The 27,302-nt window shown below is 36.3% G+C and overlaps 1 protein-coding gene across 1 annotated transcript in view; it reads right to left on the reverse strand.

Annotated features, from left to right (window-relative positions):
* IPO11 (importin 11) overlaps window positions 1-27,302 on the reverse strand; it is a 216,045-nt gene that overhangs the window by 21,419 nt on the left and 167,324 nt on the right. The window contains exons 28-29 of the mRNA XM_027863585.1: window positions 6,942-7,037; window positions 1,462-1,546 (exon numbers count right to left, since the gene is read on the reverse strand). Of these exons, the coding sequence (XP_027719386.1) occupies window positions 1,462-1,546; window positions 6,942-7,037 (181 nt within the window). The remainder of the gene's footprint in view (window positions 1-1,461; window positions 1,547-6,941; window positions 7,038-27,302) is intronic.

Consider the following 27,302-nt stretch of genomic DNA (forward strand, 5'->3'; position numbering starts at 1 on the left):
AGGGAGACAATACAGTTCAGGCAAACTTATATCTGGTTTCAATATGATTGTCTCATTTTAAGGCAAGGCAGGTATTGTTACTGTCAATGTGTACATATTTCCACAGGCATATTAACAATTGAATATTTCATAACAGTATGGTGTTTTGAGGAGAACTAAGAAAAAGGACATGTGTGAAGGACAAAATCCCAAACAAAAAGGCAGTAGCTTAGAATAGATGAAAATAAATCCCAGGATATAAGAAGGTGGTGAAAGCATCACAATACAGGCTGCAGGTTGAGGATGGAGCCCTTCAGAGTGCATGTGTACAGATTCAAATGAACAAAGATCATTATCTGAATAGCATAACTAGCAAGATCCTAAAAATCCACACTAAATGCCCATTTTGTGTACCTATCATATATACATTTGTATTCCAAAGTAAGTACTTGAAAACTCCAGACTACAAATGACGTAACTGTTAAGACAATCTTAGTGTTTTTGTACGTTTCTTTTCACTGTAAACTCAACAAACATTTCAAAACACAAATGGAAGAGAACTGACTGCATAAGAAATTCTGAATTTTTGCCGCATAGATTTTTATAAAGAAATATGGATATATGTTTAACAAGGTAGTAATAAATTTCTGTGTCCCTTATGCATATCGTTCCCTCTATTTTTAAAATGTATTATTGATGCTCTTTTTTAATATCTATCACTACCTACCAACCCACCAAATGCTCAGTGGAAGCTTGTTTTTATAATAGATATGTATGGTCAAACAAAACAAGTTAACACATTGGCCAGAAAAGGTATATCTGGTTCTGTCAAAGAGATGGAAGGCATGTTTCATTACTGATTTTTTTCAAGTCATAACTAGTCACTGCTTTTTTTCCTCTTTGTTTTTCATCAAATTTCATAATGAGACACAAAACAACTTATTAGTAGGCAAGCATATTTCAAGACATTTAAAGAATATTTATAATGCACTTCAGAAAAATGACTTAGGAGGGAAACGTGAGAAGAGGGAAAACCAAGAATTTCAGTAAATTCATGAATACAATTCATAAATATTCAGTATAAAAAGGTCGAAAGTGGAAACTCAGAATTGGAAGGAACTTCAAAGATCATTTAGTCTAAGTCATACTTGACCAAGAGTTTTCCCAGTAACATTCTGAGCAAATGCTCAATGGCTTTTGCTGAAAGACCTATTGTGAGGGAAAATCCACTCTCCTGAAGCAGTTCAACCTACTTTTGGATAGTTCTAGGTTTTAGAAAGCTCTGAGTTCTCAAGAGATCCTATTATATTAAGAAGTCATAATTACAATAACATTTGGAAAAAGATGTCTCACTTTTAACACCAGCAGCATGTTGGACCTGTGGATAAAAACCAAACTGTCACCTCCCCCCTCCCCAAAAGGTAAACTGTAATAGAATATTTATTAATGCATAATATTTGGAAAGGACTTGTCATAACTCACCATTTTCTTTCTCTTGTCCTGTTCCGTAGGTGGCTCCTCATCCTCTGTTACTTTGGGCTCTTCAAAATGAGACATCAACATGCAGCTAAGAATTTAATAACCAAAATTAGACAAATGGGCAATAAATCAAATTTACGAGTTTTTAAATAGCTAATTCAAAAGTATAACTATACAAAACTAATACAAAAGTCTGATGTAAGTAAATGTAAATTAGGAAGTGTCTATCCCTATTACATTAAGATTTTTCATTTCACAACAATAATAATAAATCCTATACTATTTTGAATGTATTGATTTAGTAAGAGTCACAAAATTTCCTTTGTGGGAATAAGAAGCTAAGCCTACCCCCCTGCTGTCCCCTAAGAACCTACATGAACTGTAACTATAAAAGAAGTCGAAAACATTACTACACAAAACCACAGAAGTCTGATGGAACTAAGCAGATAAATTAGGAAGTGGTTATTCATGCTACATTAAGATTATTCATTTCACAATTACAATAATAATAAATTAAATTTCATAACATTTTGAAAGTAATTGATTTAGTAAGAGTCATAAAATTTCATATGGAGAATAAAAAGGTTTCCCCAACCCCAAAGAAACCTCCGTGACCTCTAACTATAAAAGCAGTAGAAAACATTATTCATAATAGTTCCACTAATTATTCTGTGGAAAACATCACATAAAAAAATATTGACTTTACACTGTTCATATTTGATTTAAAATAATACAGCACAGAATTCATTTAGTAATCCACTCAGGACAAGTCCAAGAGTCAAATACCTGGCTTTTGTGTGAGGTTTGTGGATGCAGCTATCAAATAACTTTACTACATCTAGAAAACATCATACCAATAATCAGTACAATGTAAAATGTTTGCCCAAATATGAGACATCACTAAGAAGTGACATCTGGTATTTATTAATGAGAATTATGCTTTAAAACTCACTACTACGAGATTTAGGGTGCCTGATGAAGATTCCAGGAAGTCAGAAGTTTCCGGGCAACACATGGATCACAAAGAAAGAATTCCCATTTCCTGACTTCCTTTCTTACAAAGACGTCGAGATGATTACAGAAGCAAAGCCAGCAGGAGTCAGGACTGGCCTGAAAGGAGCTGGTCTTTGCCCTTTGGCTTCAGAAAATTTGGCTGTGCTGAAACTTTCTGGATCTCCGGCAGCTGCCTTGGCAATCTTCCTTCCCTCTACTCACATAATGACCACTCTAATTGAGGTCCTCATTATCTCTTACCTGAACTCTTCTCCCAGTCTCTATAAATCTCCACCCTCTTTAATTCATCTTCTCCACAAGCATGCCAAAAGGATATTCCTAAAACACAGGACTATGTCATTCCCCTAACTCTTGAACTCTAACGGCTCCCTATTGCCCCTAGGATACATCAAACACAGGCTGTTTTGGTCAGCTCTTAAAGTCCTTCAAGATCTGGATTCTAACCCACCTTTGCAGGCTCATTTCACATCACTTTCCTTCATGCATCCTACTTTCTAGCCAAATTGTTTGGTTGGCTATTCCCAGTGCATGACCTTCTATCTTTCTTCATAACAGAACAGGGTTCTGATTTGGAATCAAATGAACTGAGCTAGAATCCCAGCTCTGCCACTCACTGTCAGGGTGACCTGGAGCAAATCCACTCAGCCCTCTAGATCTCAGCTACCTAATATCTGAGGATGGATTTGATGGCCTCAAAGGTACCTTCTACCTCTAAGTCTATGATCCTACAATCTCCTATCCTATTGTCAGTTCCACGTCACATAATTTCTAACTTCAATCAAAGCTCAGTTCAAGTGTCAATTCCCACAGGAAGCCAGTCGTGATTTCCCTCGTTATAGTCTTTGCCCTCCAGCAATTACTTTGAATGTATTTTATATTTAATTTCCTATATACATTATTCTCCCTTAACAGAAAGCTCCTTGAGGACAAGACTGTTTCACTAGTCTTTGGATCTCCAGATCCAGCACAGTGTTTGAAGCAATGCAAATGTTTAATAAATGCTCAATGAAAAAATTAATTTTTTCACCACCATGGCCTTTCTAGCATGATGATGCCCAACAGTGTCCCAAAAGTCTTAGTGCAGCTTTAAGCAGTTAAAACTTGAAGACTTCAGGGACATCCTATATATCTTCAACTCTGATCTCTCTCCTTAATCTCCAGACCTAAATTTCCACTGTCTGTAGACAGACATCCCTATCTCAATGTGTATCTGGCATCTCAAACTCAATTTACCAAAACAAAAAAAAAAAGTCAAGTTCCTTATTTTTTCCACAAAACCTATTCCATTCTAGCTGTCTTTTCTCTGTAACTACATCACCCAATTTCCCATGTTCCATGTGTTAGTGCTACCAGTGAATCCACTTCACCATCACTTCTCACACCCAATCAAGTTACAAGTCCTGTTGATTCTATCCATGCAAAGTCGCTCATACTGGTCTCCTTCTCTGGACTAACTACAGTGGAGACACAATTACCACATGATTAGACTACTATAAAAGTCTTCTACCAGATCTCCTTGCCTCCATTCACTCCCTCCTCCTCTTCACACTACTGACTGAAAAAAAAATTCTTCTTTATATGATCGGTCATGTTTTTCCTCTGTTCAAAAATCTGGTGGGCCTGAAATTTAAGGGTTTTTGTTTTATAATTTATGCCACCCTATCTTTCTAGTTTTTAATCTTTTACTATTCCTATGAAATAATCTTTGCTCCAGCTAAATTAAACTGGACTTCTTACTTCCTACCTGATGAAACAAGTATAGTTCCTGTTTCTTTTTGTATCTAGACGACCACTTATTCTCTTATCTGAAGAACTCTATTATTCATTTGCATTTGATACGTAAATGCATATAAGTGAATGAAAAAAAATCCAACCACTTCACTTTACAGAAGAAGATATTTAGGCCCAAGAAGACAAAAAGGGTGAGTTGAAGAGCCAGTATTTAAATCCAAGTACCCTCTGCCTCCCAATTCAGCTTTCGTGCCACTGGACTTCTATAAAACTCTTTCTTTTAGCATACATTTTATTTTAATCTCTGGTCATAATGATGTCAGATTTTATGAGTTTTTTCCCTCAATGAATTGAACAGTTTCTTCTGGCATCTTAAAACACAGTCCAATTTAAAAACAAATACCACAGCAGTACCATATCAGCATTTTTTCCCTCTTATCTAATATTATTTAAATATAAGATAAATACACTGCAGGCAAAAAAGCTATACAGCAGATGATTCTCTTCAGTTATTTAATAATGGAAAAAGCTTATTCTTCAGTTATGGAGACATTAACTGATTAAAAACTGATGGTATTCTTAAATACTCAAAATGAGATTCAATTGTAGTTCTTAAATCTTCCATACAATTTCAACTTCTTAATCTTTCTATACAAAGATCTGCATCAAGATCTTACTTACTTATACAATGCTAAATCTTGATTATCCATGATTATAGAAGGATTGTGAAACATTCATAAGTATAATAGTTAATGATCTGCTTAAAAACAAAGATTTAAATTAAAAATTTTTAAGACAAAAATGCCTCTATGAAAAGTATGTAAAAATATAATCACAGAACTACAACTTTAAAATATAAATTTCAGTATGAGAATATCATCATATAATCTTGTAAGGGTCTTATAAACTGGCCATGTAGTAAAACCAGAAAATTTCCTTGCCAATATGCTACTCATTTAGAACTAGAATCAGTCTTGAGTGTTGAGTTTTAGCTCTCACATGAGCATCCAGAAATCATCTGTCCTAATAACAGCTCTTGAGCTTCCATATATTTCAGGTTAAGGGTATAAACCGGTGCTTTGTTAAAGAAGTTTTTAAAGAAAATCACTCCAAGAACTGGGAATAATCACTTAAGCAAACTGGTTCATCACAGATTACAAAAGGGATGGTCCAACTTTAAACAGCAGTAGCTTTTTCTATAGGTGCAAAAAAAAAAAAAAAACCCCCCCAAAAAAACACAAACATTTTTTCCTGAGCATTAATTCATTCTAAATTGAGAAAACAATTGAGAATTTAAAAAAACCAGGAAAGACTGTCCTTTTTAAATCTATGAATAAACAGGAAGAGGAAGTTAAAAACAGAATTCTCCAAGTAACTCAATATTTTTGGTTTTTATTTTGACCTGACTAAGTCTTTTAAATTCCAAATCCAGCAAGCTACCATAGAAAGAAGTTCAGAACATTCATTTTCATAGATGAGGGAACTAAGAGACAGATAAATTCAGTGATTAACCCAAACTAATTAGCAAATCTGGGTCTATTCAATTAAGTTCAATACACATTTATTAAATGCCTACAGTGTACAGAATACTGTGTTAAATAAGATATAATGCCTGCCCTCATGGAACTTAGTCAAGGAAGAAAATAAGATACATGCACAGAAAACTATAATACACAAAATATTCGTGTACTAGAGAAGTGAAAAACAACATATATTGGAGATTCAGAGGAAAAGACCATTATCTGCAGTGGGGAAACAGGCAAGGCTTCATGAATAAGGTGGCATTAAAGGATACATAGGAATTCAACAAGAGGGAGAAGGCTGTCCCAGGCATAAGGAATAGAACGAGGAAAGACAGGAGAAACCACAACATTAACCTCCCTAACCAGTTTACTTTCTCTGTCTCTGATTTCTCTCTTCCCTTTCATTTTACCAATCTAAATACTACATTTCCTTCAAAACAAAAACTTAAACTAACCCTAATACTTCTTGAACTAACAGTCCATGGGAGCTGGGTTGGGATGGGTTAGGCTTACCAGAACCTGAAAAGGACTTGGTGATGATTATTATTCAGAAACATGACTAAGAGGTATAAGGTAACAGAAAGAAATAGGTGGGTTAATAGTCGTTCCAGGGCTTGTGTAGACACTTGGTTGGGTAAAGTGAAAAGCAATGCCAGGGCTCAAGCTGGGAGCTGGGCAAAACCAGGTTAGGGACTAGAACAAGATAAACTAGGAAGCTCAAGAAAGGAATCCAGGCTGAATGACAGTGAGCCAGGTCAGAGGCGGAGAAGCTATGAAGATGGTAAAACTAGAGCTGAAGCTGGAAGTCACAGAAGGGATGTCTTCCAAAAAAAAGAGAACTGTTCCAGTGGAATTTTTCTGTGAAGTTAGAGTTTTCTAGGCCAGCCTGCCCAGAAGAGAGGGTAATCTGTGCAAGATCTAATGTGGATTCTGTGTAACTGGGGTTAAAGAAGTAGAATTCAGAATACTTTAGTATAGCCATGTCTATTAGGCGTCCACATTAAAAATACATATATTTGTTAAGAAATATGGAGAACGACTTTTTAAAGTATTTCATCATATTTAGCAAAAAATTTAAAGGTGATAGATATGAAATATATCAAACAAAATGACTGTACTGTCTTTATAAACCTATCCTCCCTCTCACCAAAAGAAATAATATGGCACAGATTTAACTATTAACAAGAACCCAGTGAAGTTCATAGGTCTGCTTACTCTCTATAAGTTCCTGTTTCAGGATCTTCTGTCATGACATCATGTAGGCCTTCAACTGAAATGTTAATGATGCCACAGAATTTATCCTGGATGACTCTGTAAGAAAAAAAAATGGAAAGGAAAATGAGACAAGAAGAGAAACTAAACAGGCATTATTGAGAAAAAGCATGTTTTAAAAACAGAAATGAGTACTTAAACGTGTTCATAAAAAAAAACCTCTTAAAATATATTTCTTCAGGTTTAAAACTGTCATGTTCTGAATCACATAATTCAGGAAACAACAGTAATTTTGGAAAACAAAGACAAAACATTTTCCATTCAGAATTTGAAAAATGATCAAAATGTTCTAGCACTTAATCTGATAGCCTGAATAGAGTTGATAGGATTGAATACAATATCTTTAAATTCTTAACATTCTCCTATCCTAAACTCTTTTTTCTCCACATCTCCAAATTCCATCAATTCTTTCTCTACTTTTTGCATCGGCTCCCTCCTCACCACTACCACCCTAGTTCAGGATCTCAGATGTGTTCTCACCTAGATTACTACAAGATCTTCCTAATCACTCTTTTTGCCCCCAGTCTACTCCTTCTTCAATCTAATCTCACACTGCTGCTCAGATGATCCATTCTATTGAATCATACTCATCTTTCTACAATGATTTACAATTCACAAAGCCCTTTCCATGTATTATCTCATTTGATCCTCATTAGGTCATAGTTATTATTATTCCCAATTTACAGATGAGGAAACTGAGGCTGGGTGTGGTTAAATAATTTGTTTAGGGTAACAGAACTAGTAATTATGTAAAGACTCAAACCCAAGTCTTTCTGACTCCAATTCCAACACTGCATCAATTGAGCCATGCTGCCTCAAGATGCCATCATGTCATCAGGCATGACCAGGCAAGACCAAGCAAGAGACCCCTCATCTGCTCTGCCACCCATCCTCTTCATAGTCACCACAAGCCTAGGACCAAATACCCATCTCCTGGATCCCAAGTTCAAACTCCCACAATTACCCAGGGAAGAAAATCTGCCCAACACTGAGCCCCTGGGAAAGACATGACCTTTCTGAGGTTTTAAGGAATATCACCTCAAAAATGCCTCACCCTCTGTAACCAGTGAGGCCTAAGATTTCAAAGATGCCTGCCATTACCATCTGGCAAGATCAGGAACTTGCTCCACATATCTCCCACCCCCTTTTTTTGTCTCCAGCTCAGAGACTGACATCAAATCAACATTATCACTACTATGAAGGGCATGACAATCTCTTGCTCTGCAATTTCATAAAGAACTCTGAAGCATAAGCTGCCTACAGTAAAGTTCCTTTCCCTGGCTGCCACTTGCTAATATCCAATCAATCACACCTTCCCTATTCCCCCCAGGTCTTTATCCCACTCTACCATAACTTTCTCTTGTGCTCTCTGGAATCCCCATTTTACTGATAACAAACTGCCTCAGAAATTAATGAAATTCACCTCAGAAACTAATTTGTATAAATTTTGTATTCAATTTTCTATGTACATGTCAAATCCTTCAAATAGAATGTAAGCTCCCTGATGGCCAGTGCAGGTTCATTTTTCTTTCTAACTCTATCACACGGGACATATCATACAGTGGCACGTATGTATTAGCTGTTTCTAAAATGCTTTTTGAATTACTGAATTGAATGTCAGTCCTCTACTCAAAAACCTCCAGTGGCATCCCACTGTCTACTGAAAAAAAGATATAATCCTGATAATGATGTGTCTCCACCCTACCTTTCAGCTTTATAACATGCTATCCTCTGTTGTGTACTCAATACTCCAAACAAACTGGACCACTCACTCCATCACACACTTGTTCATACTCTTTCTCCCAAACATACCTGAAATGGTCATCTCTCCCTTTTCCATTTCTATCTGTTCAAGTTTTTCTATTCCTTTAGAGTTAATTCATGTATTGCCTACTCCATGGAGCTTTTCTTCTCTTACTTCTCAAAGTTTTCAACGTACTTTGCCTGGAACTGTCCTTTGAAATTATCTTATGCCACTGTTCTCTATGTATATATGTTTCCATGTATTAAATTCTAAGCTTTTGAGAGCAAAGTCTGTGTCACAGCTATCACTGCATCCCCAAGCCCTAGCATAGTGCTCTGCATATATGACACACCTAAAATCTGTTGAATAAAAAGTTGCCAAATGTATATGGTCAGTAGGCTTTCACTGGACCCACAGAAAGAGTGCATGTTCTTTGAATGATTCTTCTAGAAGTGACAGACATACATTTATTTAATTTTTATTCAATCTTCTTTCCTCACCTCCCCGCCCCCAGTTTTTGGGAAAACTAAAGGGGGTTGGGATCTATTTTTGAAATTATTAGAAAGTAAGGATGCAGTCTGTGTTTATAAAACAAACTTTTGTACTTTCTCTGTTCAAAATTCCTTGTCATTCAAGGACTGAATCTATAAATTGGGCCAAACTATTCTAATCAACTGATTTTTACCACCTTGTAACATATCACAATCACTGGCTAAATCACTTATGGCCCTCTCAGTATACACGAAACTAAAGGTAACTGTGAAAAACAAAAAAGGTTAAATTCCAGTGGACCCCAGAATACTTAAAATAATTTGATAAAATGAAATGTGAGGATGGAACTGTAATTTATTAAAACAGAAACTATATTTTCAAGCCACTGACCCAATTCATGACTTTTCACAGAAACAGAAATTATACATCTAAACTAAAATTAGTGTCTTTTCCTGGTACTTTCCAGGCCAAACTCTGAAAATATTTTTGTTTTAAATAGGAACACACACCTTTTTATGCAAAACTACACTAATAAATCTCACATTAATAACAATCTCTGGGAAGGAAATGAGACTAGAAATCCTTAAGGGGATTCCATTCAAATATCACAGAATGAAAAAAAGGATCAGAGATCTGAAAAACCTTTACTAAACACAAAACAGTGCTAAATAATTTCACATAAAATGATAGGAAAAATGTTTTCATGTTAACTTTTAATTTTGAGAAAACATATTTCAGATTTGTTTCTAAAAACATCAACAGTAGTTGATGCCTTATTCTTGCTAAATTAGAATAGAAATCCAATTTTTCTATAGTTATTAATATTAAGAAAATGTCAGAATTTTGCCTATGGTCAGTTTTATAAATGCTTAAAATATAAGTTAAGCCAAGTCTGCCGTCAATTTGGCAAAATCCTTGACTTTGGACCTTTGGGCTCCTACTCCAACTCCAGCTCCTTAGGGTTTTCCATTTAATTGTGTCCCTCCACCCTCTGTGCAACACCTCCCACATTTCATATATCTTCCCAAGAAGACTTATCTGTAGAGTCTGTCAATTTGTTGGGCTTTAACACAAAGGTGTTAGATAACTAGGCAATCATTGTTATAGGCATGATGCATATACTCTTAAAGAAAGCAAAAAAGCGTAATTTGAAACTAACAAAAATTAGTTACTGTCTCATCACTGTTAAACAGAAATTGTAGTTGTTGTTCAGTCGTTTAACTGTGCCTGACTCTTTGTGACCCCCATGAACCACACTGTCCACAGAGTTTTCTTGGCAAAGGTACCGGAATAGTTTGCCATTTTCTTCTCTAGTAGACTGAGGCAAAAAGAGGTTAAGTGACTTGTCCAGGGTCACACAGTTAGGAAGTATCTGAATCTGCACTTGAACTCGGATCTTCCTGACTCCAGGCACAGTACACTATCCACTATGCCATCTAAATGCTTCACTAAAAAGGAATACAAAGGTACAATTTCTAAAACTGTTAATATTAAAGGCTCCTGTAAGTTGTGAAAGCATTGGGTATTGGGGTGTGTGTGTGTGTGTGTGTGTTTGTATTTCTGTGAAAAAAACTTCTGCCAGCAAACTTTTGGACCTAGATTTTAACTGTTTCAATAGAGAGATTAAAATGTTTTACTTCTGTTGTACTGTGTTTATTCACCAACTGCAAAAACTGTATACTGTCTTGTTTATTGCAGGCTTAACACAACAACAACCATCAGCATCCAGATCATAAGATTAGGTAAGAAAATTAATTTCTCAATGAAAACTGTTTTCCTCTCCACTTCTATTACCATGAAACCAAAAAAAAAAAAAAAACTATGAGAACTTGTGATTGGGAGAGCATTATACAGATTAGCTGTGAGCATGATTCATACACACACTGGAGGGTTTGGTCCATGTGTCTATATTTATATGGATATAGATATGTATAAAAAAGTGGTTTTATTTATTTTCTGATGTTGCCACAAGTGAGCTGGCAATAGGGAGGCAGCCAGCAGTCTGGTGACAGAGTATGGATGAGGAAGAAGGTCATTTGACTGAAAAAATGGGATAGAATAGGATCATTTGTCAACATAAAAGGGGTTTGCCTTGGTAAGGAAAAGGGCCACCCTTTCCTGTGAGACAGGGGGGAAGGAGGAGATACTGGGAGGAAGGAGTCCATGAGATGTAAGATGAGGAGAGAATGAGCTCTCAGCAAATAGCCTCACTTTTTTTCAGTGAAATATGCAAAGTTCTCAGTTGAAAAAGTGGAGGGAGAAGGTTCTAGGGAAGGTTTGAGATGGGAGGAAAAGGTTTGGAAAAGGTGCTAGGCTGAGTGTGATAGTGAATCAATTGGTAAGGCGTAAAAGTACTGCCCTGCTTCAGTGTGGCACAAATTGAGATTATTTAACAAATTTGTAGTGGTCCTAGTCAACAGAGTTTCACAGTTTTCTTTAGCTATATTCAGCATTGGGTAAACAGGAGCAAAGAAACAGAAGGTGGAAGGAACTAAAGGTTGGGCCTTGGCAAAGCATGATCAGAGATCTAATAAGGTGGCAAGGGACTCGAGTGTCAAGGATACTGTAGAGTTGAAATGAGCCAACAATGGAATGAGATAGGGGAAGGGAGAAGGAGAGAGTAGCCAATGTAAGGATGATGGTCTAGAAAAGAACTGAGATAGAGGGATACGAGATCATGGCAAGGACTAAGAATAGGATTGGGCAAATAAAGCAGAAGGAAAGAAAGAATGATACAATATAATGAGGAGATAAAAGAATTGCATAGGTCATAAAAATGGAAGTGAAACATTTGTGGGTGATGAAAAGATAAAGGATAGCTGAAACAGAGTACAGTAGGCTGAAGAACTAAGAAGTTATGGTATCTGAGAGAGTATCAATATGTACATTGAAGTCTCCTGGCATGAGAGCAAAAGTTAGGGTGGAGAGAAGAACCTTGGGGTAGGCACTAAACAAACTGATGAAGGAGAGAAAGTGTCCTGGGGGTTGACAGATAACAGCTAATGGAATACTGAATGGGTTGTAAATATGAACCAAATGGAGGCAGCTAGGTTGCTCAGTGGATAGAGTTCTGGCCTTGTAGTCAGGAGGACCTGAGTTCAAATCTGGTCTCAGACACACAACACATGACACTTACTAGCTGTGTGACTCTGGTAAAGTCACTTAACCCCAACTGCTTAGCAAAAAGAAAAAAAAAAGAAAAAAAATCAATGCATTTCAAAGGAGAAGAAGTTACAGGAGATGATAGTAGAGGGTGAGTTTGAAGTGGCCACAGGGAGCAAGAAGTATTTCCACTCCCCCACAGTGAAGATGTATGACCAGTGAGTTGGGGACAAGGATTTAGAAAGTAGGTAATGTATGAGTCAAAGTTCAGCTGGTAGTAAAAAGTATGGCCAGAGATACTATGTCATCAGGACAGATTCAGGTCTCAGTGAGTGTCAGAAGATGGAAAAGGTGAGAAAGAAAGATTTAAAATGAACACTAGTGAGCAACTAATGTTTTTTCCAACTATTTAGATCTTTCTTGTGAAAAGTGCTTTATAATTGTGTTCATATAGTTTCTGGGTTTGTTTTGGCAGGTAAAAATGGGAAAAGGACCCATATGTACAAAAATATTTATAGTAGCTCTTTCTGTGGTGGCAAAGAATTGGAAATTGAGGGGATGCCCATCAACTGGCAAATGGCTGAACAAGTTGTAGCATATGAATGTAATGGAATACTATTGTGCTATAAAAAATGAGCAAGCAGACTTCAGAAAAACCTGGAAAGACTTGCATGGACTGATGCTGAGTGAAGTGAGCAGAACCAGGAGAACATCGTACAGAGTAACAGCCACGTTGTGCGATGATTAACTTGGACAGATTTAGCTCTTCTCAGCAATGCAAGGATCTAAGACATCTCCAAAAGTCTCATGATGGAAAATGCTATCTACATCCAAAGAAAGAACTACGGAGTTTGAATTCAGATCAAAGCATACTATTTGCTTTTTTTTCCCTCTCTGTTTTGTTTTGTTTCTTCTTTCCTGTGGTTCCTCCTATTAGTTCCAATTCTTCTTTACAACATGACTAACATGAAAATATGTTTAATAGGCATACATATGTAGAGCCTATATCAGATTGCATGTAGCCTTGAGGAGGGAGTGGAAGAGAGGGGTAGAAAATTTAAAACTCAAAAGCTTATAAAAGTGATTGCTGAAAACTAAAAATAAATAAATTAACAGTAGTTTGCTAACTATAGAACAAGCACTACAGAAAATATAGCAGAAGGGATGAGATCTGTAATAGAACACTGCAGAAATCAGGTTGAAGGGAATGGGATGCTGGTGATCACAAAAAAAAGTCAAAGAACATACATACACACAGAGAAAGAAAGAAAAAAGAGGGGAAAAAGAGATTGGGGTAAGGGCACAGATAGTATTTCCATTCTGCATAGCACCAAGGTATCATAAGCTGGCACTGAAACACTTTATACTTGAATTTAGTGTATCTATAACATGATCTATGCCAGAGAAATAAGCAAGGTAATGAAATGAGACATCTTTTATTAAATGGCATATAAACTTCGAGCTAGAAGGGTCTTGAGATACCCCTAGTCCAACCACCTCAAAAAGAAACTTAGTTCCAGAGAAGTGAGGGAACTTGCCCTCAGTCACACAAAGAATAAATGGCCCAGAACACATGACAATGCCACTGAATTCACTTATTTGTTCATTCATTCAAGAACAATTATTTTAAAGTCCCTATGTTGTGCAGACCATTGTGGTAGGTAAAGGAAGAGATACCATCTTTAGGTAATCTATGACTCTATCCTTGTGGAGCTCACAATCTAGAAGAGGGATATGCCACAAACATAACTGTAATTCACACCAACACATAAGTACATTTGAGAACTGCAAAACAAAGTAATATGGCAAATTCATGGGTTCTTTCTCTTAGAGAAGGAAAGGAGCAACAGAGGGCAGAGGCATTTATTTAGCACCTACTATGTGCCAGGCACCATGCTCAACACCTTAGAATGATGATCTCATTTTATCTTCACAACTACTCTGGGAGGTAGGTTCATTTTATAAGTAAGAAAACTGAGGCAGTCAGAGGTTAAGTGACCAGTTCATAACCACCCAGCTAATAAGTGTCAGAGGCTGGATTTGAACTCTGGTTTTCCTGATGCTAGGCCCAGTGTTCTATCCATTGTACCATCTAGCTTTAACTTTTTTAAGGATTTGTAAAAGCTGATCCATATGTCAACCATGTGAGGTATGTCCTTATAGATATCATCCCCATTTTTTAATGTGAAGAACTTGAGTTTTCAAAAACTTACGTTACATAACCAGGGTTAGATGTTGGGTATCGAATATAAAGATCACTAAGATATGGTTCCTTTCCTCAAAAACTTTATAATCTAGAAAGGTGAAGATTTTTTTGGGGGGGGGCATCTAAAGATGAAAAAACTTCATTTTGAGAGACTACCAGAAGCTTCAAAAAGAAAGTTATAAACTGAATTTTCTTTTCTCCATGGCTGGTTAAAACACAATGTTGGCACAGGAGAGAAAATGTATGTGGAATCATTAAAAAAAAAATACAGGAGAGCTAATAACCAAAACCAATCTGAGGTAATGGAGGCAACAAATTCTTCATCTAATGGATGAGGTTTCCAAAACAGAGGTATAAAGGCCTTTTTAAAAAATGACTGACATCTTACAAAATGTAATCAGGGGTGAGAGGGGTCTTTGTCAGGAAAGTTTGGAGTCTAATGCGCTATATCAGGTAACTGATATTAAAATATTTCTTTCATGCACTCAAATTTTCTTTGGAGTATCACTGTCATCAAAAAGAGGTCTTGAGACGAGGTAGAGTGAGATAGAATGCTTTTCTGATTATTTCTCACATATTGTAGAACAGGGACATAGTGCTCTGCTTTCAGCCTCTCTCAATAACTCTTTCTGAAGGGACCACTATTAAACACGAGTATTTACATAGTAACAACTCAAATGCCCATCATGTTATAAGGTTGATAAAGCAATATTTTCACAACAATCTCTTAAGATACAAGAGTAGTATCACTAGCTGTGTGACCCTGGGCAAGTCACTTAAACCCAATTGCCTCACCTCCCCCCCCAAAAAAAGATACAAGAGTAGTAACAAATATTACTTTCCCTTTTTTACAGATCAGAAATCTGAATCTCTCAGAAATTAAATGACTTGTGTACAGTCACACAGCTGGTAAATATATAGGAGGGAAGATTTAAACTCACCTATCCTTATTCCAAGTCCAGCATTCCTTACACTATGGCATGAAGAAACCTCACATAAACTCCCAAACGGAGGAGACTACCAAAAACCAACATTTTATGTGCAGAATTACTGGAACACACTTATTGTGCACATTAACAAATAATGTGAACTGATGTATGGAAGATTTAACATTTGTCCATAAGCATTCTGGGAGAGAAAAAAAGCCCATAACAGTAAATGGTACACAAAACCTTTAAATGGGATGTTGATAAATACAAGTTGAATACTCCAAGTATGATTCTGGACCCACAGATTTGGTTAAGTAAAGAAGAGAAGCAACTTACCAGCTGTGGAAATTAAATCTCCTGTCTTTTCCATAAGTTCTTTCTCTTCTATAAGTTCATTTTGTCCTTAATATTTGGGATGATGCCTCTATGCACCTTTTCCTCTCCCTACTCCTACTCCCAAACACCCCCTAGAGTCTTTGAGATTCCTCTGGGATACAGCCTACACCCTTCTGACCTTCCACAGTACCCTTTGCAATGAAAGCGGGAAAGGGGAAAAGTGAGGGGGAAAGATAAGGATGGCAGGAAGAGGGCATCCTGTCCTCAAGGACAGGCCTGCAGCAGGAAGAAATATTCCCTTGTATGTCCAATAGAATTTTGAATGCATTTTCGCATTTTAAAAAACATTACAAATGATAGTTCCTTCAAGTATATTACGCTTTTAAAGGCTATCCTGGAAACCTAATCACTATCTTTGTAATCAATCAGTTGATAAGGATTTATTAAGTGCTTACTATGCTCCAAGAACTATGTTAGGCCCAATAATAGAAATACAATGAAAGAAATAATTCCTACTGGTAAGAAGCTTATATTTTAATATCTTTAAGACTATTTTCATGGGAAAATGAAGTACAAATTAACTACCTTACATATAAACTTCTGGAACACAATCTACTAAAAAAAACTAGAGCACTATTTGTCCTTTATGGACCCAATCAAAGTTTTAATAAGTGAGAGAGGCTATGAGAAGGGGAAGATTCTTCAAGTGACTTAATTCAGAATTATGCAATGCCTGTTTATAGTTTATATACAAATTTGTAATGAGGAAATACTCCTCAAGAGATAGAAATGACACACATATTAAAAAAGGACAAATAATTAACATAAGTTAGAGCTTTTAAAATGAGAAATCACTAGGGCACTTTTAAATGACACAGATGATGAGCAGTTATATATAAACCAGAGGTACTATAGTTTTTAAATGTACAAGATTAAAAGTTCCTAGTTAATGAAAACTCAAGGACAAAATGAGTACATATAAAATACCCACACATAATACTTTTTTTCTATAATCCCGTTTCACAGACCACTTTTTTTTACCTAAAACAATTATAAACACTTCATTTGTTTTATAAAAACATGGTCTATTAATGTGACTTTATCTCTAAAATCTTTCAGTTCTTTACTTCAGATAGCTCAAAATGAAAAGAGATTATAAAAAGCAGCATATCTCACAACTCTGATGAGATTTGTAAGAGCCACGGAACTCCAGGCTCACAGTTCTAGATGCAGAAGGGACCTCAGAGTCAATCCTGTCCAACTCCCTTATTTTACGGATGAAGAAACTGAGACCTAGAGAGGCTAAGTGAATAAATCAAGGTCATACAAGTAGAGTTGGGATTTGAATCCCAGTCCTCTAACAACAGAGATAATTTCAAAGAGTATGGCGAGAAAAGTTCAGAGCCCATTGTTTTCCTTTCATGTAATAGCCAGTTAAAATAAAGATAGCAATTCTTAAAACAAGCAATCAAATGTTTCCAAATATTACTATAAGCAAAATAAGGCTTGAAATGGCATAGAGTAAGAATAGGGTTCATATTTCGTGGATGTGTGCATGCAACTAATTTTAACCACTTCTAAATGAATACCACCATAAAATACCTTTCTGCTCTTTTCTCTGCACTCTTAGATTACCAATTAAAATACTGGCCATGATGACTTTGTGGAGATATTTTATTCCACAAATCCTTCAGCCTTAGAACACTGTCAGTAATAATTCTAACTCAATTCCAAATTATTTTATGCAATTTTTATAATGATTTACCCCAAAATAAAAAGTCAAAAAGCATTTACAAGGAGAGTATGAACTTCTGATAGAATGGAAAAAACAAATGTTTTAGGGAAAATATTCACACACACACACACACACACACACACACACACACAAACACACACACACACAAACAAACATACAAACACGAACGACAGAATAATGGATAAGAAGAAGCAATACATTTATAACATCTATGTTTGATATTTTGATTATAATTGATCAATAAGTACTTAGAAAGTACTCACTACATGCTCATTATTTTGCTACATACTGCACTATTACTAAAGTATAAAACATCATTAATAATCAGAAACCCAATATATCATATTTCATAGTAACACCAAAAAAAGCCATTATGCATTACTTAATAATGCTACATTGAAATAACTTGTTATCAAAAAATGTATTTCTGCTATTAGATTTCATGTGTTTTACAGGCAAATCAAATCTTACAGTCCACACAAAGAGTTAAGATGAATATGATTACAAGGCAGAATGTTCAAACAGGATGACCTGTGCCTGACTTTCAGGCATTATTTGTTTAGGAAGTCCAACTTGTTCCATAACTGTTCTTCCTAATGGATTCTGAGACCTAGCACAAAGTGGTTCTGTAACACTATACCTAGCTGATTGATAAAAACCGTAGTATTCCAGTTTGTGTTCGCCCGAGTTTTCTTGTGTCTTCAGTTTCTGTTTAAACTGAATAATCTTAAAGATCAGAAAAACAATCACACCACAAGCTAAAATGAAAAAAACTAACAAAATGTCAAAAGCCTGATTCAACTTTTCAACCTCCTGTGTACATATCAAAGCTGTCTCTTGTGTTAAAGAGACAGCATTGGTTGGTAGGACACTACTGTTTTCCATACTCAAGTTAACAGGGTTAAGCTGTATTTGTACTGGTAACTCTGTTGCTGTCTCTGATGGGTTTTCAAAAACACGTTCTTGAAAAAATCTACTGGGAGTTGAAGTCAGAACTCTTCCTCTGAAGGTAACACTCTCAGTTTCAGAATTTTCAAAATGGTTTCCAAATGTAGCTAATTTATGCCAAGCCATCATTAATGCCATAGTCTTGTGATGAATCTGAAGAGATTCTATTGCCCAGGCTGGTGATCCATTAGTTGGAGAAGTAAGGCAATCTGCAAATTCAGTCGACTTAATATAATGCAAAGCTCTGCCATGCATTGGTGGAGGATTTTGACAACAGATGTTCAGAGTAATGTTAGCCAGTCACGTAGGCTCAACAATTTGCAGCCACAGTCCCAAGGATTATAATTGGCTTGAAGAAGTATCAATGAAGATAAGGATTTAAGAACTCTAGGATGCAGGTCTGCAAGATTATTAAAGGACAGATTAAGAATCTTTAATGAAGCTCCCACTGTTTCAAATGTATTACCATCAATGCTGATTATTCTGTTTCTATCTAACTTCAGGTACATTAAGTTGTCTAACAATCTAAGCATGTTATAATTTAAATTTTCCAAATCATTATGGCTTAAAATCAAATGTTTAAGATTATTAATTCCACTAAATCCATCCTTGTAAACATTTTTGATGCTTGCATTTTTCAGAAGTACATATTTCAGCTTGACTAGTTCTTTAAATGCAAAAGGCTACATTGAGTCAATGGTGGTTATGAGACAAAGAAAGTTTCTTAAGGTTTTTAAGTATACCAAAAGCATCTGATGGGACCTTTGTTAAATTGTTACCTTCAAGATACAAACGCTTAAGGTTTCCAAGATGAAGAAATGCCGAGTCTGTTATCTTTGAAATGTTATTGTCAGCCAGATTAAATGTCTGGAGACTAATCATTCCAAAGAAGGCACTACTTCTAAGAAGTAAGGCTATTTCTTTGCAGAGTTAACATAATGAACTGAAATGAGATCACTAAAAAATCCTTTAGGAACAAAAGCTATCTGATTAGATTGTAAACATAAATTACTAAGAACTCAAAGTACCTCAAATATTCCTGGATCTAAGCGTTTTATTAAATTATGGTTTAGGTATAGAAAATACAGTTGCTTCAAATCAACAAAAGTTTTTGGATATACACATAAAATACTAGAATTGTCCACATACAGTGCTACAAGAGCCTTAAGATTTATCAATTCATTTAGATCTACAGAGGTTATATTAGTTCCACTTAGACATAAAATCATTGTACTGTTAGGAAAATTATTGGGAATACTTCAAAGGCCTAAGCTACAGCAGTTAATTTGTCTCCCAGTGCAAAAGTGGTAATCAGATGGACATCCCAGGATCTCTTTCTGAATCAATTAATTAAAAAAAAAAAAAGGGAACAAAGCTAATAGAGCCAGTCATAGGCAAGGCAGAGAAATCTGTGATTCACACATAGCCCTTTGCTTGGCTTTTCTGCTCATATGAAACTTGGCTATAAAAAGAGAAGGCAAAACTATACATAATGCTCATCAAAGATTCTAAAAATAAATCATGTGTTTTATTGTGCCCCAAATTCTGCATTTAATATATTCATCATTTTCATTGGTCAGGCACTAGGTATTATTAAAAGCTATGATGAAAAACATTCCACTTAATGTCTTTTTTCAACTACATGAATATTCATCTTAAGATAATGAAAAGTTAAAGAATTAGAAGTGTTATTACTTCTCAGGTAACAATTCACTATTTGAAGTATACGCTTAGTTAGAAATGAACAAATACTAAGATAGAGACTGTCACTGTAGTTTAAAATATTTCAACATATTTTCACATCATTTAACAATTCTGATCATAATCTAAAATCTAATCAGACCCGTATTGCAGTCATATGAAGATACTAATTCATTATATAATCATGCTAGCTCCTATAAACTACAAGTTTTTCGTTACATTTTAATTTATTTTTATATTCGTTAAAGTTTTAAATATACTGCCTATATTTAAATAAAAAAAGTATCTTACCAAGAAATAGAAGTTCATCTTATTGTTGCTCATATGACCAGAGGATACATTTACTTTTAAAATGAGTTACAAGACATTGTTAAACTCCATTCTTTTACCACATTTTTTGCCCTGGCTCACTCAGGAAACAGTGTTCTTCCCACTGGTTCCTCTATAGTGAATGTGTAATACAGAGGTTACCATGGATACAGGAAATTGAGAGACAGGAAGTAATTTTATCTGTGTTTCTGAAGTACTGTTGGAAAGGAAATCTCAAAAACTTATTTCTTGAGAACACAGAGTTAATTTCAGTTCTCTTAATACATAAGCCTCGCCACCCCAAACCTGTTTTCTACTTCATAATTTTGATTTTCAAAAAAAATTAATCTTCAAAATTTTAGAGCACAAAAACATAGACAACTACGAGTTATTATGTGAATATGTTCATCAGTAAATGCCATATATATTGTATAGCATGATTATAACATTTAGTAGTTCTGACCAAGATTCTGTGATGAGGATTTCATATAAATCCTTGATTTTAATATGGCTTTTAATTTCAATAGTGGGCTCAAGTGACTGCTTACCACTTAGAAGCCTATCAATTACATTATTTTAATTATTTCAAAAGAGTCCTACTATCTAGTACTGCCCTTCTAATTTTAAACCAAAAAATCAATCTTATATTTTAAACAGCTACTCATTAGGAACATAATTTATATTTAAAAGGTGGTTATTTTATAATCATAGTGTATGAAGTACAGTAAACTATAAACTATACTGTACTTCACATTTTTACAACTATACTGTACAAAGATAATCATATTGTTTGTGAGGAAATTAATAGTGAGAAAGCTAAAGGAGAGAAATGCAAGTCAAGTCAGAGGCAAGGACAGAATAGGAATTTTAATATTAATTTATTATATTAACAATTTGGACGATGGACTGAAAATATATTACACTGTGTTCTTATTAAACCAAAATGGGTAATTTTGACACCTCTAATACATAATGTAAGCAAAACGTGAAGTAAACTTCATTCATTAATTTTGTCATTCAACAAGTACTTCACTTTCTACTCTCAATCTATCATGTCCACCAGTCTTGCTTTCTTGAGGCCCAGGAGAAATTTCCAACCCAAGGCCCTGCCTTGATTTGTGACTGTTTCTCCAAGTCAACTATTTCAGGAAAGGCTCATTAACTACGATTCAGTTCACTCTCTACTCTCTGGACATCTCCTCCACAGACTTGTCAAACACATTCCCCCATCATAAGAAACATTCTTCCTTCCTGACCCCAATTCTATAACCTTAATATGATCAAGTCAACTCAAACCATTGTCCTTGGATGAGTGACTGTTTCCCCAATGGCCCCACACAACATCAATTCACAATCAAGGCAATTTTCTGGACCCAAGTATCTCTCCAGCCACTATTCCCCTCTATGTGTTTCCTACTCTATTAAAATATAAACTCCTTGAGCACAGGAACTATATGAACATAAACAGTACTTAGAAGTGCTTGATACACAGTAAGCACTTGTTGTTGTTGTTATTGTTCAATCATGTCTGACATTTCATGACCCCATATGGGCTTTTCCTGGCAAAAATGTAGGAGTGGTTTGCCATTTCCTCCTCCACAGATTAAGGCAAACAGAGGTTAAATGATTTGCCCAGGGTCACACAGCTATTGAGTGTCTGAGGCTGGATTAAACTCAGGTCTACCTAACTCCAGGTCCAGCACTCTATCCATTCCACCACCTAGTCTTCTTGTCATCACCAATCCTGTAATCTTCTCTAGATTTTTATTTTTCCTCATCTACACAACTGGTAATAACAGAACTAGTAATGACAAGAAGACTAACAACAATGACCAGAAAACTCACTTCTCTTACAGTTTAAAAGGAGGCATGACAATAATTTGTTTTAGCTGACTTAGGAGTGGAAAGTAGCTGGTACAAAAAACTGAGCCAGCCAGACTCAAGAGTTCCCTTCCTTCTAGCTATCTTCATCTAAAATGCTGATATACACTACAGGCATTAAAATTCTTCAAAATATATAATTAAATTGAAATATTTAAGACATCTATGCCAGTATCTTAACTTATATTTAGAAATATTTTGAAATACATTTAAATTCCTTAGTGATTTGTAATTTTCAATTTTACTTTTTTTTTTTTTTAAGTTATGAAAATGGATGGTAATGATAGTTAACACTTAAATGGATCTGTGGTCTCAGTGATTAGGTCATTCCCTACAAACATGCAAATCACAATCCATGCATGTCTACCCATCATGCACAACTCTTATCTAAGTCCTACCATAATTTCACTACAGGGTGCCAGAGATCTCCCTTATGTTTTCCTGATACAGTGAGGATAACAGAAGAGCACCTAGGCTGCCCACCTGTCATCCCTAGACCTAGTCATAAACCCATTTTGTCATCTCTTATTCTACTATACATTTTCATGATAACACTTTTTATTCCCGGTTTTCTTTGAAGTTGCTCATTTGCTATATGATGGGGTCTGTTCATACTCAACATGGTCCTTTCCATTACCTTCTGTGTGATCATTAATTCTCAGTTATTCAGAGATGGTTTTATTCCATGTCTTCATAAATATACTTCAACAATGATGGTATACTGATATTTTAAAAAGGACAGGCCTTTGTTTCTAGGAAAAGTTTAAGGTCACTAAAGGAGTTTGGCAATGTCCAGAAGGAAATTAGGAAATAGACCCTATCAACTCTGGACCCAACTCACTCACTGTCAATCTATACCATCTGTGTGTGTGTGTGTGTGTGTGTGTGTGTATGCATGTGTGTGTGTATGTGTGCGTGCGTGCGTGTGTGTGTGTGTGTGTGTGTGTGTGTGTGTGTCTCCACACACAGATATATATAAAGCCAGAGAAGAACCAAAGATAGCTGCTCAGAACAAGGGTAAGTTCAATGCACACATCATGCCTTCCAGCTAAGGTATTTAGGAGTCAGACATAGTTAATAATGTCTTACATTATTCTGAAGATTGCTTTGACTTCACTGACTCTCTGAAGCACTCTCAGGTACATCCAGGGGTCCTTGGACCATGCTCTGAGAACCACTGGTCTAGATCATACTTAAATATTAACTATTAACAAAAGAACACAAAGCTAAAAACAGTAACACTCTGGGACTCCTGACTCAGATCAGCTACTACAAGCAGTTCAAAATTGAGAATTTGGCTAATACAGAAGAAACATTTATTAGTTTCAAAGAGACAGAATTCTGAAGTTGTTATCTTCCTGTCTAGAGATAAACTTAAAATATTCCATATAAAGGATCATGGGATGATGGATTTAGAACTAGAAGGGACACTGAAGGCCATCCAGTACAGCTCCGTCATTTTATAGATGAAAAAACAGCCTGACAGAAGTTAAGTGACTCTATGTACAAGTATGAACATACATACACATACACATACACACACATACACACACACACACAGATACACACACATATGTCAGTCAGTAAACATTAAATGCCTATATATGCCAGGTAAGCACTGGAATATAATGAAGATAAACAGTCTCCATTCTTAAGGAACTTAAATTATAATGAGGGAGGCAATACATAAACAATTTTGTACAAATAAGATACAGACAGGACAACTGGAAATAATTAACAGAGGGAAGGTACTACTATTAAAGGGGATATGGAGGGAGAGAATTTTAGGCATGGGGGACAAAGAAAATGTCCAGATTTAAAAGATGAAGTCCACTCTGTACCTGCTGCTCTACCTGGTTTCAACTCCATGTAATAAGATGCCCCACCAGGTTAATGCTCATCACCCCTAATGTCATCACCATAATGCTAATTCAAGTCTTTACTGACATCACTTCTCTCAGCTTCCTCTCCCCTCTGACTGGAGGATTGTGGAGTTACCAAACTCCTCTCAATGCCTTCCTTTTATTGAGAGCAGAAACTGGACTTCTGGGGCTCACTCCACTCTGTATCTGCTGCTCTGCCTGATTTCAATTCCATGGAATAAGATGCCCCACACCAGGCACACCCTTGTGTTCCATTCCCCTTCCTCACTCCTTTCCAGTCTCCTTTTTATGCTGTCTACCCGCATTAGATTGTAAGCTCCTTGAGGGCAGGGACTGTCTTTCTTTTTATTAATTGTATCCCTAGCACTTAGCAAGAGGCAGGTAGGTGGCTTACTGGATAGAATGCTGGGCCTGGAGTTGGGAAGACCTAAATTTAATCCAGCCTCAGACACTTACTAGTTGCATGACCCTGGGTAAATCCCTCAACCTCCGTTTGCCACAGGAAATGGCAAATCAATCAGTATCCAAGAAAACCCTATGGACAGCACACTATGGTCCATGGGGTCATGAAGAGTCAGACACAACTAAACAACAATCACACTTAGCACAGTGCCTGGGACACAGTAGGCCCTTAATAAATGTTTAGTGGATTAGACTGGATTCTGGGAGGAATAGCAAGGAGGCCAGTGTTACTAATCACAGAGTACAAGACTGGAGAGGCAGGGGGAAGTGGCCGACTACAAATGCCCAATATGAATGCCATACATATGACTTAATATTTGATCATGAAAGTGGCAAGAAGCCACTGAAATTTATTGAGTAGAGGGGTGGGGTAATATGGTTAGAGTTGTGCTTTAGGAAGATCACTTTGACAGCTGAGTGGAAGATGACCGAGAGTAGGGAGAGACATGAAGCCGGGAGACCAACCAGCAGGATACTGCAATTGTGTAGGCATTTGGTGATAAGAGTCCATAACAGGATGGTGACTGCAACAGTGAAGAGAAAGGGGAGCTATATGAGAAACGTTATTGAGGTATAAATGACAGAACTTGGCGACAAATTGGATAGAGGAGATTAAAGAGAGCAAAGGAGTCAAGGATGACACCAAAGTAATGAACCTAGGAGAATGGAAGGACAGTGATACCCTTGAAAATAACAGGGAAGTCAGGAAGAAAGAAGGGTTTTGGAGAAAAAATATTACTGTCCTTTGGACATGCTGAGGCAGATGTGAGACTGGGGGCGGGGAGGGAGGGGGGAGTCACACAGGGTGAGGCTAGATATCCTCACAGAGGTGATAACTGAATCCACAGAAGCTAATGAGATCACCAAGTCATATAAAGGGAGAAGAGAAGAGAGCCCAGGGCAGAGCTCAAAATTTCTTCTTTGTACTTATATTCCTAGTGCCATAGTGCCTGGAACACAGAAGGTGTTTAATAAATACTTATTACTTGACTGACTGATTGATTTAATTCTGGGTCCAGTTCACTGTCTCTACTAAATGACTCCAATATATATGGACTGATGGACTAATGGAGTAAATAGATTTATCTGCTTTGATACTCTTATGTGATCTCAATGACACAGATGGCAATCTATCCACAACTATCTATCCTGGGTGACTATTGCTCACATCCTCTCAACGAGCTAGGGGCCTCCTTCTTGAATGCTTGGCAATGCATAGATACAAATGGAAGACAGAGGTTATTGATCAGTTTTCCTTCTCCCTCATTTTCACCATGTGATTTGACCAACTTCTTTTCAGTTTATATTACGCTCTGAAAATATCTCTGATACCACTTTTCTTGAGTAAAGATAAAATGTTTTCACCTACTTATGCCCCTTCTGTCCTAAACTGAATTGCCTCTGGGTGAATCATAACTAAAATGCTTCAATAATGATGGTATTGCATGAATTATAATCACTATGAAAATACTAATGCTAAAAATATGGGCCTTATTTTAAGGAAAAGTTTCAAGTAATTAAAAGCAATATAAAATTTCCTAAAGTCTGCTCTCATTTACTCACCACCCCACCCCACACATAGCTAACAAAGTTAGTTTTCCTTAAGTGTAGATCTGACTATGTCACTTCCCTACTTACTCAATTCCAGTGGCTTCCTACTCTCAAACATAAATTTCTCTGTTTTTGGAGCCCTACACAACCTGGACCAAATCTTTTTTTCCAGACCTACTAGATAATATTCCCCCATCTCAATGCCATGATCCAAGTAAACTGGTCTGTCTTTTCCTCACTCACAACACTCACTCTCTCATCTCCATGTCCTTGCACTGTCTGCCCCCATTTGTTCCCTTATCCTCAGAAAGTCTCTCTTTTCCTTTAAAACGTAGCTCAAAGACCATCTTTTGCATGAAGTTTTTCCTGATCTGCCTAACAGCTAGGGCCTGCCCTCTCAAATTACCTCGTATTTAAATATGTGATGTATATACATGTATTTATTAACTATTTATTTATGCTACATGTCCATCTACTTGACTTCTTTCCCATTAGAATGTAAGTTCCTTGTGTGTAAGGATTGTTTCTTCTTTGTACTTATATCCCCAGTGCTACAGTACCTGAAACATAGGTGTTTAATACCTATTACCTGACTGACTGACTGACTGATTGATTAGTTGATTCTATTCTGGGTCCAGCTCACTATTTGTTTAATGACTTCAATATATATGGACTGATGGACAATCTGGCTGCTAAGTGGTGCAGTGGATAGAGTGCCAGGCCCCAGAGCCAGGAAGCCTGAGTTGAAATCCAGTCTCAGACACTATCTGGTGTGACCATGGGTGACTTAATCACTTAAGCCCGTTTGCCTCAGTTTCCGCAAATGAGCTGGAGAAAGAAATAGCAAACCACACCAGTATCTTTGACAAGAAAACACTAAAAGGGGGTCAGTCAAAAAGCATGGGACACGACTGAAAATGACCAAAGAATAACAATGGACTAACTACATACCATAATCTGAACAAAAGCATTTTTTATCCATTTGGTTTCATTTAGGTAGTTCT

This window comes from Vombatus ursinus, unplaced genomic scaffold, assembly GCF_900497805.2.
Source record: "Vombatus ursinus unplaced genomic scaffold, bare-nosed wombat genome assembly UNPS02014772.1, whole genome shotgun sequence".
In the NCBI taxonomy this organism is placed as follows: Eukaryota; Metazoa; Chordata; class Mammalia; order Diprotodontia; family Vombatidae; genus Vombatus; species Vombatus ursinus.